Below are 19772 nucleotides of genomic sequence, written 5' to 3'. Positions count from 1 at the left end.
TAATAATTTTTTTGCAAATTTTGTTACGTTGTGCCCTGATGAACAGAGCGTAGATGATTCCTCTCAGGTTCACACAACATGGAGTTTTAGGTGTCTCCTTCTGTCAACAACCTAGCCAGGCATTTCTCATCACCAGTACAGGTCTGTGGTTTACCAGGAGAACACCTCCCAAGGAGAACACCTCCCCAGGAGAACACCTCTTGGACCTTTCAGGAATTTTTCCCTAACCTCTAGTTTAACCTTAACCCTAACCTCTAATCTTAACTCTCACCCATTCAGACAAAAAAATACTTTCTAAAAGTGGGAACCTGAAACAATGTTTTCACTACCGTTTAGAGAGTACTAATGATTCTGAATTCTATTTAGAGAGTAGTTATGATTCTGAATTCTATTTAGAGAGTAGTTATGATTCTACATTCCATTTAGAGTACTTATGATTCTGAATTCTATTTAGAGAGTACTTATGATTCTGAATTCTATTTAGAGAGTACTTATGATTCTGAATTCTATTTAGAGAGTACTTATGATTCTGAATTCTATTTAGAGAGTACTTATGATTCTGAATTCTATTTAGAGAGTAGTTGTGATTCTACATTCCATTTAGAGAGTAGTTGTGATTCTACATTCCATTTAGAGTACTTATGATTCTGAATACTATTTTGAGAGTAGTTGTATTCTACATTCCATTTAGAGTACTTATGATTCTGAATTCTATTTAGAGAGTACTTATGATTCTGAATTCTATTTAGAGAGTACTTGTGATTCTGAATTCTATTTAGAGAGTAGTTGTGATTCTACATTCCATTTAGAGAGTAGTTGTGATTCTACATTCCATTTAGAGTAGTTATGATTCTACATTTTGTTTAGAGAGTAGTTGTGATTCTACATTTTGTTTAGAGAGTAGTTGTGATTCTACATTTTGTTTAGAGAGTAGTTGTGATTCTACATTTTGTTTATAGAGTAGTTGTGATTCTACATTTTGTTTAGAGAGTAGTTGTGATTCTACATTTTGTTTAGAGAGTAGTTGTGATTCTACATTTTGTTTAGAGAGTAGTTGTGATTCTACATTTTGTTTAGAGAGTAGTTGTGATTCTACATTTTGTTTAGAGAGTAGTTGTGATTCTACATTTTGTTTGGAAAGTTGTTGTGTTTCTACATTCTGTTGAGCGAACACAGCCGCCCACGCTGCATATCCACAACATATTTATGACTTTGGCGCTGTCTCACACAATCCTGTTCCATGGAACATAACATTCACAAAACGTCAGCCACTTTGAAGTTCAGTTTTTTATTTTTCTTCCTTTTGGTTTGACAGAATACCAGCCTTAAACTGCCACCCCCCATCCTCCCTCCCCCATCCACCTGCCCCCCTTCCAGCACCCGCCATCGAAGCTGCCTTCCTCCTCCTGGCCTAGACAAAACAAGCAGGACATGCCGGAGTGGATTTGTTTGGACAGAGCTCACCTGGCGCGCTAACACAGCAACACAGTAGTACTCAAGTAAAAGCCCTGAGGAGGGGCAGAGTGTGTGTGTGGGGGGTAGAGAGGGAGGAGTGGGCGGAATGGTGGAAGTTTCAGGAGCGGGAAGTTGAGGGATGACAGGGGAGACAGTGGAGGGGCGAGGGGAGAACAGTGGAGGGGCGAGGGGAGAACAGTGGAGGGGCGAGGGGAGAACAGTGGAGGGATGAGGGGAGAACAGTGGAGGGATGAGGGGAGAACAGTGGAGGGATGAGGGGAGAACAGTGGAGGGGCGAGGGGAAAACAGTGGAGGGGCGAGGGGAGAACAGTGGAGGGATGAGGGGAGAACAGTGGAGAGATGAGGGGAGAACAGTGGAGGGATGAGGGGAGAACAGTGGAGGGATGAGAGGCGGACAGTGGAGGGGCGAGGGGAGAACAGTGGAGGGATGAGGGGAGAACAGTGGAGGGATGAGGGGAGAACAGTGGAGGGATGAGGGGAGAACGGTGGAGGGATGAGGGGAGAACGGTGGAGGGATGAGGGGAGAACGGTGGAGGGATGAGGGGAGAACAGTGGAGGGATGAGGGGAGAACGGTGGAGGGATGAGGGGAGAACGGTGGAGGGATGAGGGGATGGAGAAGGGATGGGGCGGCCTAGACAGAAGGATTGTGAAGAGGTGTTGAGAGGGGAATAGGGCTTACATGATAAGAGGACAGGGGACTGGTGCACTCCACCCAGTTCACTTCAAAATCAAAGCAGGATTAAGATATGAGAGGCCTCAAGTCGAGCTGGATAATAAGAGCAAGTGAGTGGGTGTGTGTGTCTGTGTGTGTGTAAACTAACTTATACACTGCCACAGGTAAACCATGAACTGACCAAATGTCACCATGACAAGGTGCCAAGAAACTGCAGTAATGCATGTGCTAAACAAAACTAACAACTGCAGTAATGCACTAAACAAAACCAAGAACTGCAGTAATGCACTAAACAAAACCAAGAACTGCAGTAATGCGCTAAACAAAAACATATAACTTAATTATTGCATGCGCTAAACAAAACCAACAACTTCAGTTATGCATTAAACAAAACCAACAAGTTCAGTAATGCATGAACTAAACAAAACCAACAACTTCAGTAATGCATGCATTAAACAAAACCAACAACTTCAGTAATGCATCCACTAAACAAACCAACAACTACAGTAATGCATCCACTAAACAAACCAACAACTTCAGTAATGCATCCACTAAACAAACCAACAACTTCAGTAATGCATCCACTAAACAAACCAACAACTTCAGTAATGCATCCACTAAACAAACCAACAACTACAGTAATGCATCCACTAAACAAACCAACAACTACAGTAATGCATGCATTAAAAAAAACCAACAACTTCAGTAAGGCATGCATTAAACAAAACCAACATCTACAGTAATGTGTGCACTAAACAAAACCAAACAATCTGGTGCAGCCACGAGCATTGTCTCATTCCAACACTAGTGAATCCGCTGCGGCTTGCTGTCGTACCGCCGGCCAGTACAAAAAAACCTTAGCCTAGTTTGTTAGCGTTTGAGAAGCTTTTTCATAGCCATTAGCGAACATGGGAAATACAAGTATGACCCATGCCTGACCGCCCTGGCAGGACAAACAAAGAGTGTTCCCGACACAACCCTAACCAAGCACAAGAAGGTCAGCCTTTGTGTGAGATGCTAACTTAGTATTTCAGGGCTAACGCAACAACAATAGAGAGCAAACACATTTACAATGAAGTGACTGTCTTGTAAAGATCATGCTGCTTTACACGGAGGTCAAAGGTGAGGTTACAGGAGGCTAGCCGACTCTCCTTGTAGACCACAGTTGCAGTAAGTAACTACTGCATGTCCAAGTGTCACCTTCCTATATACTTTAATTAAATATGTAGGTCTTTACAGGCATTTATGCTGCATTGATAAAGCTTGTTGGGAAAGACAAGGGTCAGAGTATCTGCAGAAAGTGCAGCGACCCAGATATGTAACCTATGTTGCAGCAGTACATGTGTACCGGATCTAGTGGTCTCGACCAAGAGACCAGCCCAGGAAACAGCGTAGTGGTCTCGAACAATGGACTCCGCCGCCAGGGCAATGCCTGGGAGACGACTACAGCACCCCTCAACAAGCTAATGACCCAGAGGCAGAGGTGGACACCTATATGAGAGACAATCCCCTCTCTTTGAATACTAATCCTCTTGACTGGTGGAAAGCTAATCAGACACGCTTCTCGAGGCTGGCCACTCTAGCGAGCTGCTACCTCTGCATTGTTGGAACATCGGTACCATCTGAGTGGATATTCTCTGCCGCGGGTCTCACAGTTAACAGACTGCACCAGGCAAACCCCACAACATGTCGAACATGCTGCGATTTCTGAATTTAAAAAAATGTAGACAAGCAGTCCACTATGCTGAGGACTGAGGTAGGCCTGGCCTGTTTATTTCAGTAACATTTTAGTCTGAGGTCTGAACATTTTGAATTCAAATTTCGTTAAACGTGTGGCCCTCCACCCGCTGTCCTCTGACATCAAGAGCAGAGACGGGAGAGACGGAGTAACGCAAGACAGATCATTAGCCCTACAGTCACACGCAAATACATGCACACACACACACACAAACACACACACACACACAGTTAGGATTGTTTGAACTTTGGTGCCCCTGTGACCCTTTAACAGCCACTGACTGGGGTTAAATGGATCCCTTGGCCACAGGTTTACGAGGCACAGAATGAAAGGGATTCCCTCTAACACTGTGGTAGGTCTCCACTAAGACGGCCCTGCGTGACGCTTTGGCCAGGCAACGGTGACAGACTGGCGGGTATCCTACTGCCACGGGGGTCACACGGGGCCACGCTGGCATACAATGGGCGTCTGAGAATCTTCCAGTTTGTCGCAATTCTCTTCAGAGTTCTCCCGTTGAAAATAGGTCAGACCATAACAGGTTGGAGGGTCAGAACCCGGCACTGCTATTCAACGATGCAAGTACTGACAATGATGATGTTTTCTTTATTCCCTAAGACTGAGATGGGATTGAACTGAGATAAAAATATATTTTAGTGCTGCTGAGTAAAAGATCTAACTGGAGGCCCGAGGGACACTCACTCCTCACTTTCAATTAGTCACCCAGGCAGCTGTGTTTCAATGTAGAAAAGGTGAGCAAGATCTCAATCACCCACCACAAAAACAATCATACATTTCTGTATATCTAGGGCCAATTAATTAAATAACTAAATGCTCTATTTAGGTCCCTTTTAGTTACTGTATGAGAGAGTAAAACTAAGAGAAATAAGAACCAGAGTAGGAACAAGGCAAGCCTAGTTCAGTTGGCCCGCAATTAAAAAAGGGGTGAATGTTGTGGCCCTCAATGGATTCCAACCCGGGTCTCCCACATGAGAGGCTGCGTCTTTAACCACTACACCACCGTGCTATACATCTGCACGCTCGCTACACACCATTAAGCACTAATGTCTCTTATAGTTTACCTCCACCACAAATAGCATCTACGTATTGTATGGCTTTAGTAACAGGCTTACTAGTATCTACTAACTTACTACTTCGAATAGTCATAAGAATTTAGCAATTGCTAGCGAGACTAAAGACAAAATTAACACTGCCAAAGGTATTTCATTTCATGGCACAACAACATAAATTTTTCTTTCATTTGTGAATGACATTGATACAATATCTATTAATACAGGTGACGACAACTGACTTTTTCTTCAAGTGAAAAGACGAGGGTATCGTGGAAACCCCTCCTCTATTATGCAACATCATCTCGAGCTGGCCCATGTAGACCATGTAGATATCATTACCTACGTAAAGTCAAGTAACATCAACAATAACTGCCATTTTCTTACTCATCTTCTGCCTCAAAAGAACGGCTTGTGGAGACATGCGTGTCCCGAGAAACTCATCCGTGTTCCGGTAGAAGATACAGTTCTCCCTGCCACCAGCACTCAGTTCATGATTATCACAGGTCTGGCAAAGGCGTACTTCATATTTAATGTCTGTTTTTCGACCAAACACATCAATAATGTGTTTTAATACATGTTCTTTGTTGTCAGAAAGTGAACTATACATTGTGCTATACAGTGCAGTACCTGAGGAATAGCTTATTAGGATTTCAGCTCAAGAGTGACATTTTTCTAAATTATATCACTAAAAATAACATCTCAAGAAACCTACAAATTTCAATGAATCTATTGTGGCTTATAATCACCGACTATTTCGGCTAACATTAACTCAGCAAAGATTTAAACCCCTAACTTCTAGGTAGGACTGATTATGTAGTAAACACAACACACTGTACTATACACAAAACACTAAGCACCAAAAGCAACCGCAACTGGGCTTTATAAACTGGAACAGACAGCGCTGATTGTCTTCATTGACTGACCATCATGAACCCTCATTTTCATTTATGCCAACTCTCTGATCCACAGTATTACAGTAGCCGTATAGTATATAGTATAAAAAAACTGGGAACACAGAATTCTGCCTGCACCTGTCAGACATTGAGCCAGCATCCTGTCTTTGACAGATGTAGACTAGCCGTGAATCTCGAACCTCCCCTATCCCCTACACACTTGCTTGGAGTGACATCTGTGGTCACGTGTTGCTGACAAAACTCTAAGGTAACGTCCACAGAGCGGCTAGGGGTTTAAAACTCATCACCTTCGGGACACACTCTTGCCTTGAAGAGTCGATGCAGGCTCGCTCGACTGGGCCACTGTAGGGTCTATTCAGAGACAGCCATCTTCTCTCATTGACAGATATAGGCTAGGTTCAGAGACAGACATCTCTCATGGACAGATATAGGCTAGGTCAAGAGACAGCCATCTTCTCTCACTGACATATATGGGCTAGGTCTAGAGACAGCCATCTTCTCTCATTGACAGATGTGGTTCCTCAATCAACAACTTCTGTCACTGTCCTCAGCTCAGAAGTAGCGGCAAATCAAAGTCATAGTCTCCAGGGAGATGCCAGCTGGCAAAAAAATGTGCATGACTGCATAAGGTCTCTTTAAGTCCCGCAAATAGCATTCAGAAGCAGTTTTTTTTTCTTCTTATTTTTGCTCACATTCCCTCAGCTTTGTTTTTGCAGCAGGTTGGATCTGTTGTGGCCCTGGTGAGCAAACTGAAGCCAAACACATGCCTCTACGCCCATTTTGTTTAGGGGTTTGGAACCAGGAACGCAGAGAGGTATGACAATATCGTTTCCTTTCCCATCCCCCAAGGGGACTTAGTAGTGGAATCAATAGACCATTGAAAAGACCTGGTGGCAAAGTCCTCCTAATGAAAGAAATGTGTATATGTTGCTCCAAAGCTGTCGAATTAAGAGGTTTTGAGATTTTCACCAAATTAACTCCTGCCTACGACCCAATGTTTCAATAATCGTGTCTAAGCCGGGATTTCTATAAACCTGTACCGATGTTAAATCTGGAATAAACTGGTTTTAAAAACATGTTCCCTGGGAGGTCTATCGATTGACTCAGTTTTTTTTTTTTCAAGCTAATTTGGGACAATAAGTGTTGAACTGCCTGGAGATATGAAGTTACCCCTTTTGGAGGAAGCTATGACGGATTTGGCAGCGAAGCAACAAAGACCAAAACATGTTTTAAGAAACAGAAACACACTTAAATAATGAGTGGATAAAATCTCGCAACTCTCAACATGTTGCAATTCAACACTGCATTTACATCTGCTGCAAAGTGAAAAGAAAGGTTTTCAAGATTTTGAATAGTAATAAATATAAAATTGCAACAAAAAAAAACAAAACATATTGGCTCAACATTTAAAAATGAAGAGAAAACATGCAATGCAGGGAACATACGGGTTATTAGTGACTAGCGTTAATGTAATGTTAAAAATTGTCCCCCCAAAATTGTGCCCCAAAAAATACTGAGATCAAAAAATGATATCATGGTAAATGTAGAGACGTTTGTCTCCATCATTAGTTATCTTGCTGCTCACTCTTGCAAACAACACACACTAAACACATCTGCTCTTTAACACCTCTGCCCCAAGTGTCTTTTGTCCGCTCATTTAAAACCATTAGGAGACCCATTAGAAGCCAATTCCTCCTGACACAAAGCGCCCTTCCTGGTTTACGACACTGTAAACAAAACCTCCAGCCCGGCTGCTGGGGGCAAGGGAAAATGAGAGGCCTCCCATTTAAAATGAGAGCAGATCGCTGTCCTGTTAAGTTTCCCTCAGACTCTGTTGTGAGGTCTCTCTGATAATGTGTTCTGCAAAGCACAGAGTTCATCAAGAGCAATATTATAAATACATGATGCAAAACATTTTGACATCTTTAGCTACCTTAAGCAGGACTGCTGGTGCCCATAAGGCAATTCAAATGTTTGATAAATTACCTTTTTACTATTTATTGTGAATATAATTGTGGGTGTACTTAATATATTGCTGTACTCATATGTTTTTTTATTGATGTAATACAGGGCTCCACTGTAAAAGAGCCCAGGGTCTCTGCTTTATTTCTCTGTATATATAAAAATAACAAAAAAACGAAATAACGATCAGGAATTAATCAGGTGTACTCTTTACAAGTTTGACTGGGTTAGATTACTGGGCTGGCACAGACGTTACCATTTCTTTACCAGGAAAATGACCTAAGAACATACTCGTATTCACAGCAACAATCAGGTAGCAATCAGGTTTAACAGAATGACAGCAATTTTCCCCTAGTCGGCTCAGGGTTAGAACAAGCAACCTTTAGTTTACTGGCACAACATTGTTTAAAGTGGATGCGTGTCATTGTAAAGCAGCAACACTACAGGATAGATGTTTATTAGTCTTTTTGACAGTAACTAGAAATGTCTTGAAACATAGCTGTCTGTAATGCATAGAAATAAAATCTGATGGAACTGAAGTCCCAATGCAAAGGGAATTATCAATATGTTTGATTAATTGTACTTCTGTCATTTAATAAAATCATATGAGCAAAATTATTGCTCATTGTGATCAAGCAGATGAGGGCAGATTGGGCATCTTTAAAGCCATGGTAAGCCCATGCAGGAGGGATGAAATCAACTTATTTTTTTATTTTTTGAATGCCTTTGGAAAGCCATGCCTTGCCTCAAATATGAGGCTACATGAATGAACCCATAGGATGCATCGGATGGGATTATCTCCGTTGTTTACGTATGTGTTGGTGGTCCACTCTTTGAAGGCATGCACGTCTTACAGAGTGTGCCTTTAAAAGCTCTGCTCTTTTTAATTTGAAGCAAACACGCGTACGGCAGGTTGTAACACGCAGGTTGCAACAAATCAAAGTGGCACAGACTACAAAACAAGTAGTAAAAAACTATGCGCACTGCACTGAGTAAATCTGAAACTTGAAGTAAAATATCCCAAAAGACATTCAGAGCAGATCACCGCGTCTTTATAAGATCACCTGATTAGGCTAATGCGTGCTATGGATTTGTCAATGTAGCCTTTCGACCTCACTTGTTTTAGATCACTTGTTCTAGCCTCTCACATCTGGTATTACGCATTTACTACACGAAATACAGACAACAGTAAATCAAGCGCGGTCTACTAGACGCTGATAAAATTGCTTTTCAAACCTGAAAACTCGGATGAACTTTTGGTGAAATTGCAGAAGACCGTCAGACACGTTATTCCCAACACGAGCGCGTAATTGATGGCTGAGAGAGGCACATCTGGGAAAAACATCCTCGTAACTGCGAGAAGTTTCGGAGTCTCTTCTCCTTCACGCTCCGAAGGGCCAGCGTTTCTTTGGGGTTCAGGTTTGGCGTCGCAAACGGAAGAAGACGCCTGGTTCCATGGCTCGAGGTTGCGAATCACCTCATCACTCCTGGGAGGAAGAGAAGGAACGAGAGCTCGAACCAAGCACTAATGCACTGGGTTATTTCGGATTTTGAACTGCGTGTTGGAGTGGTTGGCCCACCTGTGCGAGGGGTGTCCGCGTGGTCTCAAAGCCTCTACTCGAGGCTCTGCTACAGTCAAGTCCCCGTTGAGAGCCAAGCTGTCAAGCTATTGGGCTCTAACGCATTTTTTTGTCAATTCACAAAAATGCGTATTTTAATAGAATAGAAAATAAGTTCATAATTTGACCCTTAGCAGAGGCAGCTTCAGGAAATAAACATAATTCTCCGTTTTAAAAGTGAAAGGTAGGATACAAAAACATTAAATATTGTATCCAATATTCTTGTTCAGAAGAACATACAATAGTAAATGAATGTTTTCATACTTTCTCGTACTGGCCCAGGCATTAGTATAGGGTCTCGATCTATTTAGCAACACACAACTGTCCTCAACTATGGCACTAATCAAACGCCATTCTTGGTGGAGAAAACATGGTAACTTAAGGCCCAGGAGAACGTTTCACACATTTCCAGGTGCTACGTTCACGCATTCAAACATATTCGATGTTGAGCTGAGAGTAGACCTTTTTCCAAGTCACTGCGCAGCACTGCAAGAGACGTCACGCTAGATAACTAGCGTAAGAAGTACCACCTCCTTCACCATCCGATTACCCAAACCGTGCTTGAAACTGTGGTCCTCCGCTTAGCAAAACACACGACACTCCTCATGTGGAATATTGTTCAATATTGTTTTTACCCTTAAGCCTTTTAGCAGATGCACTTTTCCAAAGTGACGTACTAGTAGATAGTGACGTAATAGTAGATAATGGCTTTCCACCCCTCAACCGAGATACAAGCGACCAGTTGTACCATTCAAACAATTACAACTAATGAGTGGCGCGAAAGTGGATAGGCCACGTGACACTTCTTATCACACTGGTTGCTCGCCGGAACCTTAGAGCTTGGAGGAGAATGCAATCCCTGGGGGACAAAGCAAACATTTCCGAAACCGGCCTCAATGAACCTCAACCAACCCCGCCAAACCCGGACTGTGATGGGACATTCTGCATCGCGGTATGTGAGACACCCGAGCGTCACTGGTGGCGGTAGCTCAGCTTAACTATAATTAAAGTGACTGCGGGCACGGGAGTCCCCCTGATTTCGGGTGTAACTGCTCAGTCGCGCCATTGTTGGCAGTGGTCCTCAGGCTCAAGTTGGAACATTCTGATGTTGAGATCTGGGGGTGTTCCCCGATACTAAGACGGTATAATACAGTACCTGCATAGGAAGGAGCTGTATATGGTCTCTGCCAGGAGGTCGGGTCTTTTATGGTGCCGTCACCACGGGGCCAGTGGTTTAAGATCTCCGTCAGGGTTTCCTCGTGATTGCTACAGCACAGCAGGTTATTTCTTATAGGATGGTGGACATTAAATGCCCCCTCTAAGTCGTTGTCCGTCACCTATGCGTCCCTTCAGAACTAGCCTGTTTTATGTTATCAGCCACAGTGTGTTTTTTATTTGATTAACATTCCAGAACTTAGAGGTTAAATAAGGAGTTATTTGCACGTGAAATGGCCTGGCATGAGATAACATTTACTGCATTACATTTTGGTTGGTGTTGGCACTCCTTTCAATAAATGTTAGTCTTTACTGACATCGTGTGGAGGATAGGGTGAAGTGCATTTCTCGTTTTCTGAAACTCTTCTTCCTTGTCGGCTTCCGTAACAATGTACATGCGTGACAGCGAAGGTCAGTTTTCAACATGGCTGTCTGCACAAGGAGGCTTGACAAAGTTATGTGTTCAATAAGGTTGTTGCGGAATGTAAAGCATCAAAATGAACGTAAGTTACGTGTAGTTATTAAAGAAAAAGATATCGAAGATTTGCTAGAAATGCTTGGGCATTCCTTTGCTAGTGTTAGCCAAAAATACCCTACCACCTAGAGATTGAAAGCTCTGTTGCCGACTACTGTAGCTAGCTAGACACTGTCTTTCACGATGACATAGATTTAACTTTTCTATCAATTAGCGTGCTCTTAATGTGATGTTAAACTTTCCGTGTCATAAACAAACGGAGACTTTTCTATCTTGTTTAGGGTTTTTGTCTACATCTTTGTGTCGCCTCGCACTGGAAAGTGACGGTGGCAATCCAACAACATTCACCCCTCCATCCAAACCAGTTATCATTGACAAAACACAGACGGAGGCTTCACTGCGAAAGTAAGTATTGACATTTTAATAATTTGTTTTTATAACAACGAAACAATTGCAAACCAAACCACTGTTATCATAACACGAATGCGCACAGCCAAATCCTACGGTACTGTGGGACCAGCTTACGCAGTTTTTATTTTCAAAGTATGTATTGTAAACGATTTTACTGTTTGTAGCCATTGTTTGTGTTGTTTATTTTTTGTTCAAATCACAAACAGACCTGTGCAATGTCAATATTAACAGGATCCTTTTGCATTTTCCCATGTGTTTCATCATCATTTTAAGATATTAGATGCTCTTCCCGACTAATTTTCCTTACTTTGATTCTGTCACTGAACGCAGATTCCTCAGTCCAGAATTCATCCCTCCCCGGCAGAGAACAAATCCACTGAAGTTCACCATTGAGCGCAAGGACATGATTCAGAGGAGGAAAGTGCTGAACATTCCAGAGTTTTATGCTGGTAAGAGACATTCTGAGAGAGCAATACAAACTGCCAAATTGTACTTTTGTAGCATCAATTGTACATTTGTAGCATCTTGTTTCAATATCTACTTGTATACAGTCGTCATTGTATATTGTGACCGGATTCAATAATACTTCCAGAACATATTAATCCCCATGCCAAGCATAGAGTTTGTTTAGTCTCTCCTTAGTTATTCGGCCTGATTTAACAGCAATTATAAGGGGGCCACTGCCAACCACATAAATTGTATTATTCACATTGTACGGTGAGACACTGGCCTTTCCGGAGTCTTTCTTTCATTGCCGTTATCAAATACGTTTTGGTAGGTTGTTGTAGACTTAAAACAGCTGTTGTGTTTGACAGGAAGCATCTTAGCTGCGACCATGGCCGACCCTCACGCCACTGGCAAAGTCAACCGCTTCGTGGGCATCTGCATCCAGAGAGGTGGCCACGGACTGGGAGCCACGTTCGTCCTGAGGAATATCATCAGTGGCCAAGGTGGGGATAATCACGTCGGGCGGATATTGGGCGGGTTTAGCGTGTGTCTGAACTAAGGAATTCCCGGGAGAGGCAGGCTTTCCCTTAGATTCTCCTCTCACCTGACTTAACCCTGCCTGGTCTTGTGAACCAACAAGTTCAAATGAAGACTTCTACTAGACTGCTGTCACCTGGCGAGTCCATAGGGTGTATCACGTTGGGGGTCCATATTGTACTGAGTTGATATTTCCCTGCTCCTCAGGTGTGGAGATCTGCTATGAGCTGTACAACCCACGGCTGCAGAAGCTGGAGGTCCTGAAGCTGGAGAAGAGACTGGACAGCAACCTGATGTACCTGAGAGACGCCCTGCCCGAGTACAGCACCGTGGACCCAGACATGAAGCCCGTTCCCCACTCAGTCACCGGGGAGGTCCCGGTCAATACGGTGAGTGATTGGCTCCCACACGGTTCCACCGCTAAGTAGCCGTTGATCGTTCTGTACTGACCCCTGAATAGATGGGAGGTAAAGCCATGTCACTTGGCCAACCTTCTTCTGTTAACACAATGCGGTCGCCCGACATGGCGTCGGTGTGGGGGATTGTTTTTGCCGGAGTTTTGTCAGGATTTCACCTGTCAGGTTGGATAAAATACTGTGTATCCAAATATAAAGGATTGAACACCGTAAAATCCCATCCTGTCAGTAAAACCCGGGGGGACGAGAAAGAAACCCAGGCCCTGCTGCCCCTGTAGAGTGCAGGCGGTGTGCACGGAGGGGTCTTGTTTCGGCCGACTGTACCCGTTGTCATAGCAACCCTGCAGATGCATTCGTCGGCGCCGCCTAGCGACGAAGGCGCATTTGTCACCCACAGGTCCCTTAAAACCCCTTGTTCCGTTGTCTGACCCGCTCTGTTCTCCACCCCACCAGACCAGAGTCCGCATGCGCCCCAAGCCGTGGTCCAAACGCTGGGAGCGGCCCAAGTACGCCGTCAAGGGCATCCGCTTCGACCTCTATCTGACGCCGGAGAAGATGGAGCACGCCCAGAAGTGGGCGCAGCCGTGGCTGGAGTACGACATGCTGAAGGAGTACGACACCACAGAGCTGGAGAAGCGCATCTTCGCGGAGGTGCAGGCCGAGATGACCAAGTGAACCCCCCCCCCCGAACCCCCGGGGCAGTTTCCTTTTCAGTCAGTGAAAGCGGTGGAGGGAGGGAGACCAAATATACTTTATGAACTCCCTGAGAACTGAGAAACGTGAATGAAGATGGGAGAAAGTGCTAACGCTGCTGCTGGGCGTTGCACGGTTTCTCAGAGGTTCAGAAGAACATTGACGAGTCTGAATCTGCCATGGTGGAACCTTCTTGCGAATGTCTTCCTTATCCTTGGTTTCACCTGCGTGCGTCAATGTGTCTTGAATTGTATGTCTGAGAAGGTGGTGTGGCAAGTTAATGTGCAGTTGCAAGTATTTCAAATAAAATATGAAACGTTTTTTCTTATCTTTTCAGTATGCTGTACAGTGCCTAAAGAATGTATTCAGACCATTTCACTTTCTCCACGTTTTGTTTGGGACTTCATTTAGGATTAGTTAAATGTATATATACACATTCAATATACACAACAAACAAAATAAATGAAATGTCTCATGTTCATAAGTAATCGGCCTCTTCACCGTAACAGTTTAGGTGCGTCCTATGACCTTTGACTGGAGTTACTGGAGAAAGCCTGTGGCAAAGTCAATTCATTTGATGTGAAAACGTCCACACCTAAGATCCCACTCTTTAGTGTCAGAACAAAAACCATGTCATGAAGTACAAGGACCTCTCCGAAGCTCCAAAATAAATTCTATTAATTGGCACAAATCTCAATAAATTGATGCAAACGTGTTTTTGCTTCATCGTTATGGGTTACTGTTTGTAGATTGATTGCAATTTCTTTTCATTCAATTGTAGATGTGGTCTGTTAATCAACAAAATATGGTGGGAGTGAATACATTCCTGAAGCTACTGTGTGAACTATGAAATCTTTAGACAAAGACATGGTTTTGTAATATAGCGATTTAGGTTCGAAGTGCTTGACCATGAGGGAGAATCTGTAATCATGTTAGGTTTGGGCATTTGGACATTGGCCTTGACAGAGGAATTATGTGTTGATGTTAATGCACAGCAGGGAGTTTCACTAATGACCATTAGTGATGGAAAGAGGTTTACGGTGTCCATATTAGGACATCCTCGACTTCCACAGGAAATGACAAAGATAACTGTACAGTGTCCATATGAGGTCAGCTTCAGCAGCAGATGACAGAAATATTTTTTTTACGGTGTCCATATTAGGGCATCCCCAGATGACAAAGTCCAATAGCCAATTTGTACACAAACTGGCAATTAATTTGCATCATGTTGCCCCGTCTAGATTAATTAGCAGAATATTAAACAAATCCAGTGGATTAAATGGGGTCCTTGTGGTTGTCCATTAAATGTGTGCCAGGTATATACATAAGACATAGTGCTGTGCTTTTCTCTTGCACACCAATGAGCTATCAGCTAGTGGAAAGCTCCAGGTGAAAGAAGATACCTGCCTAGAAATCAAGCTTGCAATGTTAATTAAAAAAATAGAACTTGTTCCCTAGAAGTTTTGGTGAGCCTTGCCATTGACCTTATGTGGAGTTCCTGTGTAGTCTTCAGTCTGGCCCAGTGGGCTCACTCAGTGTGTCGAAATTATTTTCTACATTTCCTAATGGGTATGTCTTTTGTCTGTGAAAGAATAGGATGTCCTGCAATAAGCACTTTTTTTTTAAACACAATTGAGTCTGCTTTCATAATGCCAGAATGTCGCACTCCTTTTCATGAGAGAAAACAAAAGCCTGAATTTCTCCAGGAAGATTGTTGGCCCCGTACTTCCCGAAGGAACTGTCAAGACCCTGACCTCCCTAGTGCTTCACTCAACAGTGTGCAGCCACAAGAAGCTTTCAATTGTTAATAGCATGTAATTAGAACTCCTTCCACTAGATGGCCCTATTGTGCTGTAACATCAGACAGGAACCGGTTGTTGAAACCTACAGTTTCCTATGAGTTATTGAGAGTGAAGCTTTTTTAGTTAAACATGGAAGTGTAACCAGTGGTATCGGACCGGGGGGAAATGGGTACTAAGTATATAGGGCCCTAACGTGTAGAGGGGCCCTCAAATAAAAAAAATAAAAATCTTGAATAAAGAGGGGAGGGGCCCTCAGAGACCGCCTATGTACAGGGCCCAGACTTTTGTGCCACACCCTCGAGTGTAACTCTACATTGACATGAACAGGGGAGAGGCTGTGTTGTAATTTCAAAATCGTCAAACTGGTACGTACACACAAATGCCCTCAAATGTTAGAAATCCAGTATTTCAGTGTAAATTCTTCACTGTCCAAATGCTTTGGGTGGGGACTGTCTTGTTGGAGCCTTCAGAAGAGGTTTACTAGCGGTGACAACTCCCCCATGGACCACGAGGGCCCTGTGGAATCACATCCACTCCGGCCTCCACACAACAACAGCTTTTTTTGGAATGGATTACAGCTGTCAAATCCACAAGTGGCGTCGGGGTGATGAACCTGTTTAGGCTATTGTGGACGCCGCCACTTGATGCTCCGTGTGGCTTCGGCGACAAGTCCCGTGAAAATGCTCGCTATTTTCGTTTGATTGTTTTTTCACTTTGACTGTCACGACTCCTACCTGACGATCTCTCGGCCGGGTGTGGCTTTGGGTGACAAACGTGCGGGCTGCGGCTCGCCGATTTGACAGCTCTGAAGACGTCGCCGGCTTGACACTTGATCCGATCCTGCGACGGAATCAACAGTTTTGAGGTGGAGCGGCCGGTGGCGTTAGTTACAGACACACACACACACACACACACCGACCCATTATGTGTGTGATGTGTGTGTGTGTGTGTTAGGAACGACTCCACCCTGCGCTCTCTAATCCCCCATATTACAGGAGGTGCAGTCTGTAATACTGAAGTACCAGCTGTTTACACAACTCATTACGGACCACACATCCTCACGAACACACACACCAGAACACACATGTAGCATGCGTGGTGGCGCTGTGGTGTGAAAAAACATCGACCCTTTGGTATTATCTGTGCATGGACCTGTCCGTCCGGGCTAGTGTTACAGCTTGTAGCCGCGGCAGTGCCAATCGTTGCGTTTTAAATGCGTTTATTGTTTGTGACCGAGGCTGACTGTTCTTTGCAAATTATTTAATTGTAGTTGTAAACAGTAGAATAAAATGAGGATATGAAGATTTTCTCGATAAAGCTCAGCACTAGGAGACAGTAAAAGTACTGTTTCTTTGCAGAAACAGTAATTTATCTTTACTGATGCATGTTTAAATGCAGATCTGTCATCACTGTAATGTCTCTTCCTGTCCTTTATGAATGCTCAATAAAACAGCAAAATACAAAAAACTCTACAAGATGTTTGTTCTTTAAAGTCTCTCCCCTGTGGTAAATCTTCAAAGTTTCTTTTTTCAGTGTTAGCTTTGGGCCTAATTGATGGTCGTACACTTTATTCATTCAGGCGGCTCCAAAACTTCAGACACATACCAAGATGACATCACAGAGCTACAAGCCCCTAAGGTGTGCTCTGTTCCACACCGCACCTGGAGTCAAGTTCAAGCCCTGTGTTTGACAGAGATTGAATCTGACAGACTAAATTGACACAAACTAATCTGCATGCTGCAGACTGCCTGTAAGCCCTTCAGCTGAGTTCTCACGGACAGATGAGTCTAGGTTGTTTTAGATGGTCTGTCCATCCAACGTCAGACGGACTGATAAATAGACAGACAGAATTAGTAAAAGTCTAGCTCCAACACATGTCCTTGTGTTGGATTTAGACAGTTTATGTGTGTGAGCTAAGACAGTCTTTGTGTTGGATTTAGACAGTGCAAGTGATGGAGCTAGACTGTAAGTGATGGAGCTAGACTGTGTAAGTGATGGAGCTAGACTGTGTAAGTGATGGAGCTAGACTGTGTAAGTGTTGGAGTTAAACTGTGTAAGTGTTTAAGCTAGACTGTGTAAGTATTTAAGCTAGACTGTGTAAGTGTTGGAGCTAGACTGTGTAAGTGATGGAGCTAGACTGTGTAAGTGATGGAGCTAGACTGTGTAAGTGTTGGAGCTAGACTGTGTAAGTGTTGGAGCTAGACTGTGTAAGTGTTGGAGCTAGACTGTGTAAGTGATGGAGCTAGACTGTGTAAGTGATGGAGCTAGACAGTGTAAGTGATGGAGCTAGACTGTGTAAGTGATGGAGCTAGACTGTGTAAGTGTTGGAGCTAGACAGTATAAGTGTTGGAGCTAGACTGTGTAAGTATTTAAGCTAGACTGTGTAAGTGTTTAAGCTAGACTGTAAGTGTTTAAGCTAGACTGTGTAAGTGTTGGAGATAAACTGTGTAAGTGTATTGTACTACTTGCAAGTTCCTACTAAAAGTTCAAAAGAGAGATTGTTGTGGAACTATAGTTTTAATTCAATTCACTTTGGTGGGTTTTTATTTAAAATGATGATACGTTGTAGAAATTGACAAATGTTCAGTAACAGTGATCAGACTGACATCAGTGTTTGTCCCTCCTGTCTGTCCCTCCTGTCTGTCTGTCTTGTCTGTCCCTCCTGTCTGTCTGTCTTGTTTGTCCCTCCTGTCTGTCTGTCTGTCTGTTCTGCCTGTCCATCCTGTCTGTCCCTCCTGTCTGTCTGTCTATCTTGTCTGTCCCTCCTGTTTGTCTCTTGTTTGTCCCTCCTGTCTGTCTGTTCTGTCTGTCTGTTCTGTCTGTCCATCCTGTCTGTCCCTCCTGTCTGTCTATTTTGTCTGTCCTTCCTGTCTGTCTGTTCTGTCTGTCCATCTTGTCTGTCCCGCCTGTCTGATTGTCTTGTCCCTCCTGTCTGTCTGTCTGTCTTGTCTGTCCCTCATGTCTGTCTGTCACTCCTGTCTGTCTGTCTGTCAGTCTGTCTATCCTTTCTGTCCCTCCTGTCTGTGTAATTGTCCCAATCTCTGGGATTGATTGTCAACTCTGTGTGTCTTTCAGAATTAGTTTCAACATGCTTCACTCGCTCGTGGTTTTAAGAGTGTATTTTTCTGTGTATGTGCGTGCTTGTCTATGTGTGGTGTGTTATTGTCTGTGTGTGTGTGTGTGTTTGCGTGTGTCTGCATGTGTGGACACACTCTTTCAAGTGTGTTTGTGTGTGTGAGCATTCCTGCGCGTGTGCGCGTGTGTGTGTATATGTATGTGTGTATGTGTGTGTGTGTGCCGGTGTGCATGTGTCTGTGTGTGTGTGTGTGTGTGTGTGTGTGTCGGTGTGCGCGTGCGTGCGTGTGTGTGTGTCGGTGTGTGTGTGCGTGTGCATGTCTGCCCCTGTGTGTTCTGGCCACAGGGCCACCCGTAGTCCCAGCTAGGTAAATTACACACTTGAGTTTCACCATATGTTTCCAGTGAAATGACACGTCCGTCTGCTGCTCCTGTCTGCTATCCCCATGGGCTAGACACGGACTCCTGCTGTCTTCACACACACACACACGCACACACACACGCACGCACGCACGCAAAGATGCATGGACACACTGACTGCAGTGCAGTGACAGGAGAGACTCCAGGGTTCATCTGGATGGTCGTTAACGCCGGAGCAGTCAAGGTTGGGAGGAGGGGGCGTGTGAAGGACGACAGGCTAACAGACATGGCACTCCTCCTGTACTCGTCTGTGTGTGAGTCTGTGTGTCTGTGTGTGTGTGTGTGTGTGTGTGTCTGTGAGTCTGTGTGTCTTGTGTGTCTGTGAGTGTACGCCTATGTTGGTCAAAGAGGCAGTTATCCTGCTGCTTCACTGATATCACCCCGAAAACAACATCACACAAACTCACCCGTCCCAAAGCACACAGCTGGACAACTCTGTCCTTGATGGAAAAGCATTCTGCATGAGTGTGTGTATGGAAGGTGCAATTCGTCTCTGTGTGTGTGTGTGTGTGTGTGTGTGTGTGCTTTGAGTGTGTGTGAGTGTATGTGCTTTGAGGATTGATGTCCCTGCCCACATGTGTTTTAAGATAAGCACTGCCAAGGCTGTTTGATACATTCTTAGCATTTCCTTCAAATTCCCGCATGATTCTGCCACTGCCCGCGCATGTGTGTGTGTGCTTGCGTGTGTGTGTGTGTATAGCATGCTGTTGTGGTTAAACACTTGAGACCAGAGTACTAGGTCAAAACATGGCACATTGTTTCGCCTTGAAGGGTTGTAATTCCTGAACGGTCGACCCAACCCGAGTCCTGGGGAACAGATGGCTGCTG

General features: G+C 44.0%; 2 protein-coding genes across 5 annotated transcripts in view; one reads left to right on the top strand and one right to left on the bottom strand.

Moving 5' to 3' along the window:
- The window catches only part of LOC105021690 (protein eva-1 homolog A), an 82762-nt gene extending 73330 nt beyond the window's left edge, over positions 1-9432 (bottom strand). For all 3 annotated transcript variants that reach the window (XM_013137229.4, XM_034297114.1, XM_020053728.3), the window contains exon 1: positions 9071-9432. In XM_013137229.4, the coding sequence (XP_012992683.3) occupies positions 9071-9179 (109 nt within the window). In that variant the 5' untranslated portion in view covers positions 9180-9432. The remainder of the gene's footprint in view (positions 1-9070) is intronic.
- Positions 9433-10301: 869 nt separating this feature from the next.
- Positions 10302-13979, top strand: mrpl19 (mitochondrial ribosomal protein L19). Of its 2 annotated transcripts, none has more exons than XM_034296807.1 (6): positions 10302-10405; positions 11425-11548; positions 11885-12003; positions 12370-12504; positions 12746-12927; positions 13408-13979. In XM_034296807.1, the coding sequence occupies exons 3-6, from the start codon at positions 11958-11960 to the stop codon at positions 13627-13629; spliced, it is 585 nt and encodes a 194-aa protein (XP_034152698.1). In that variant the 5' UTR covers positions 10302-10405; positions 11425-11548; positions 11885-11957; the 3' UTR covers positions 13630-13979. The 2 variants fall into 2 exon arrangements, with proteins under 2 accessions (XP_034152698.1, XP_010887810.1); XM_010889508.5 differs by lacking the exon at positions 10302-10405 and adding an exon at positions 11054-11171.
- The last annotated feature ends 5793 nt before the right edge of the window (positions 13980-19772 follow it).

The sequence above is a fragment of the Esox lucius genome, chromosome 14, assembly GCF_011004845.1.
Source record: "Esox lucius isolate fEsoLuc1 chromosome 14, fEsoLuc1.pri, whole genome shotgun sequence".
In the NCBI taxonomy this organism is placed as follows: Eukaryota; Metazoa; Chordata; class Actinopteri; order Esociformes; family Esocidae; genus Esox; species Esox lucius.
Note: the sequence above shows the minus strand (reverse complement) of the source record. Positions and strands in the feature narration are given on the sequence as shown.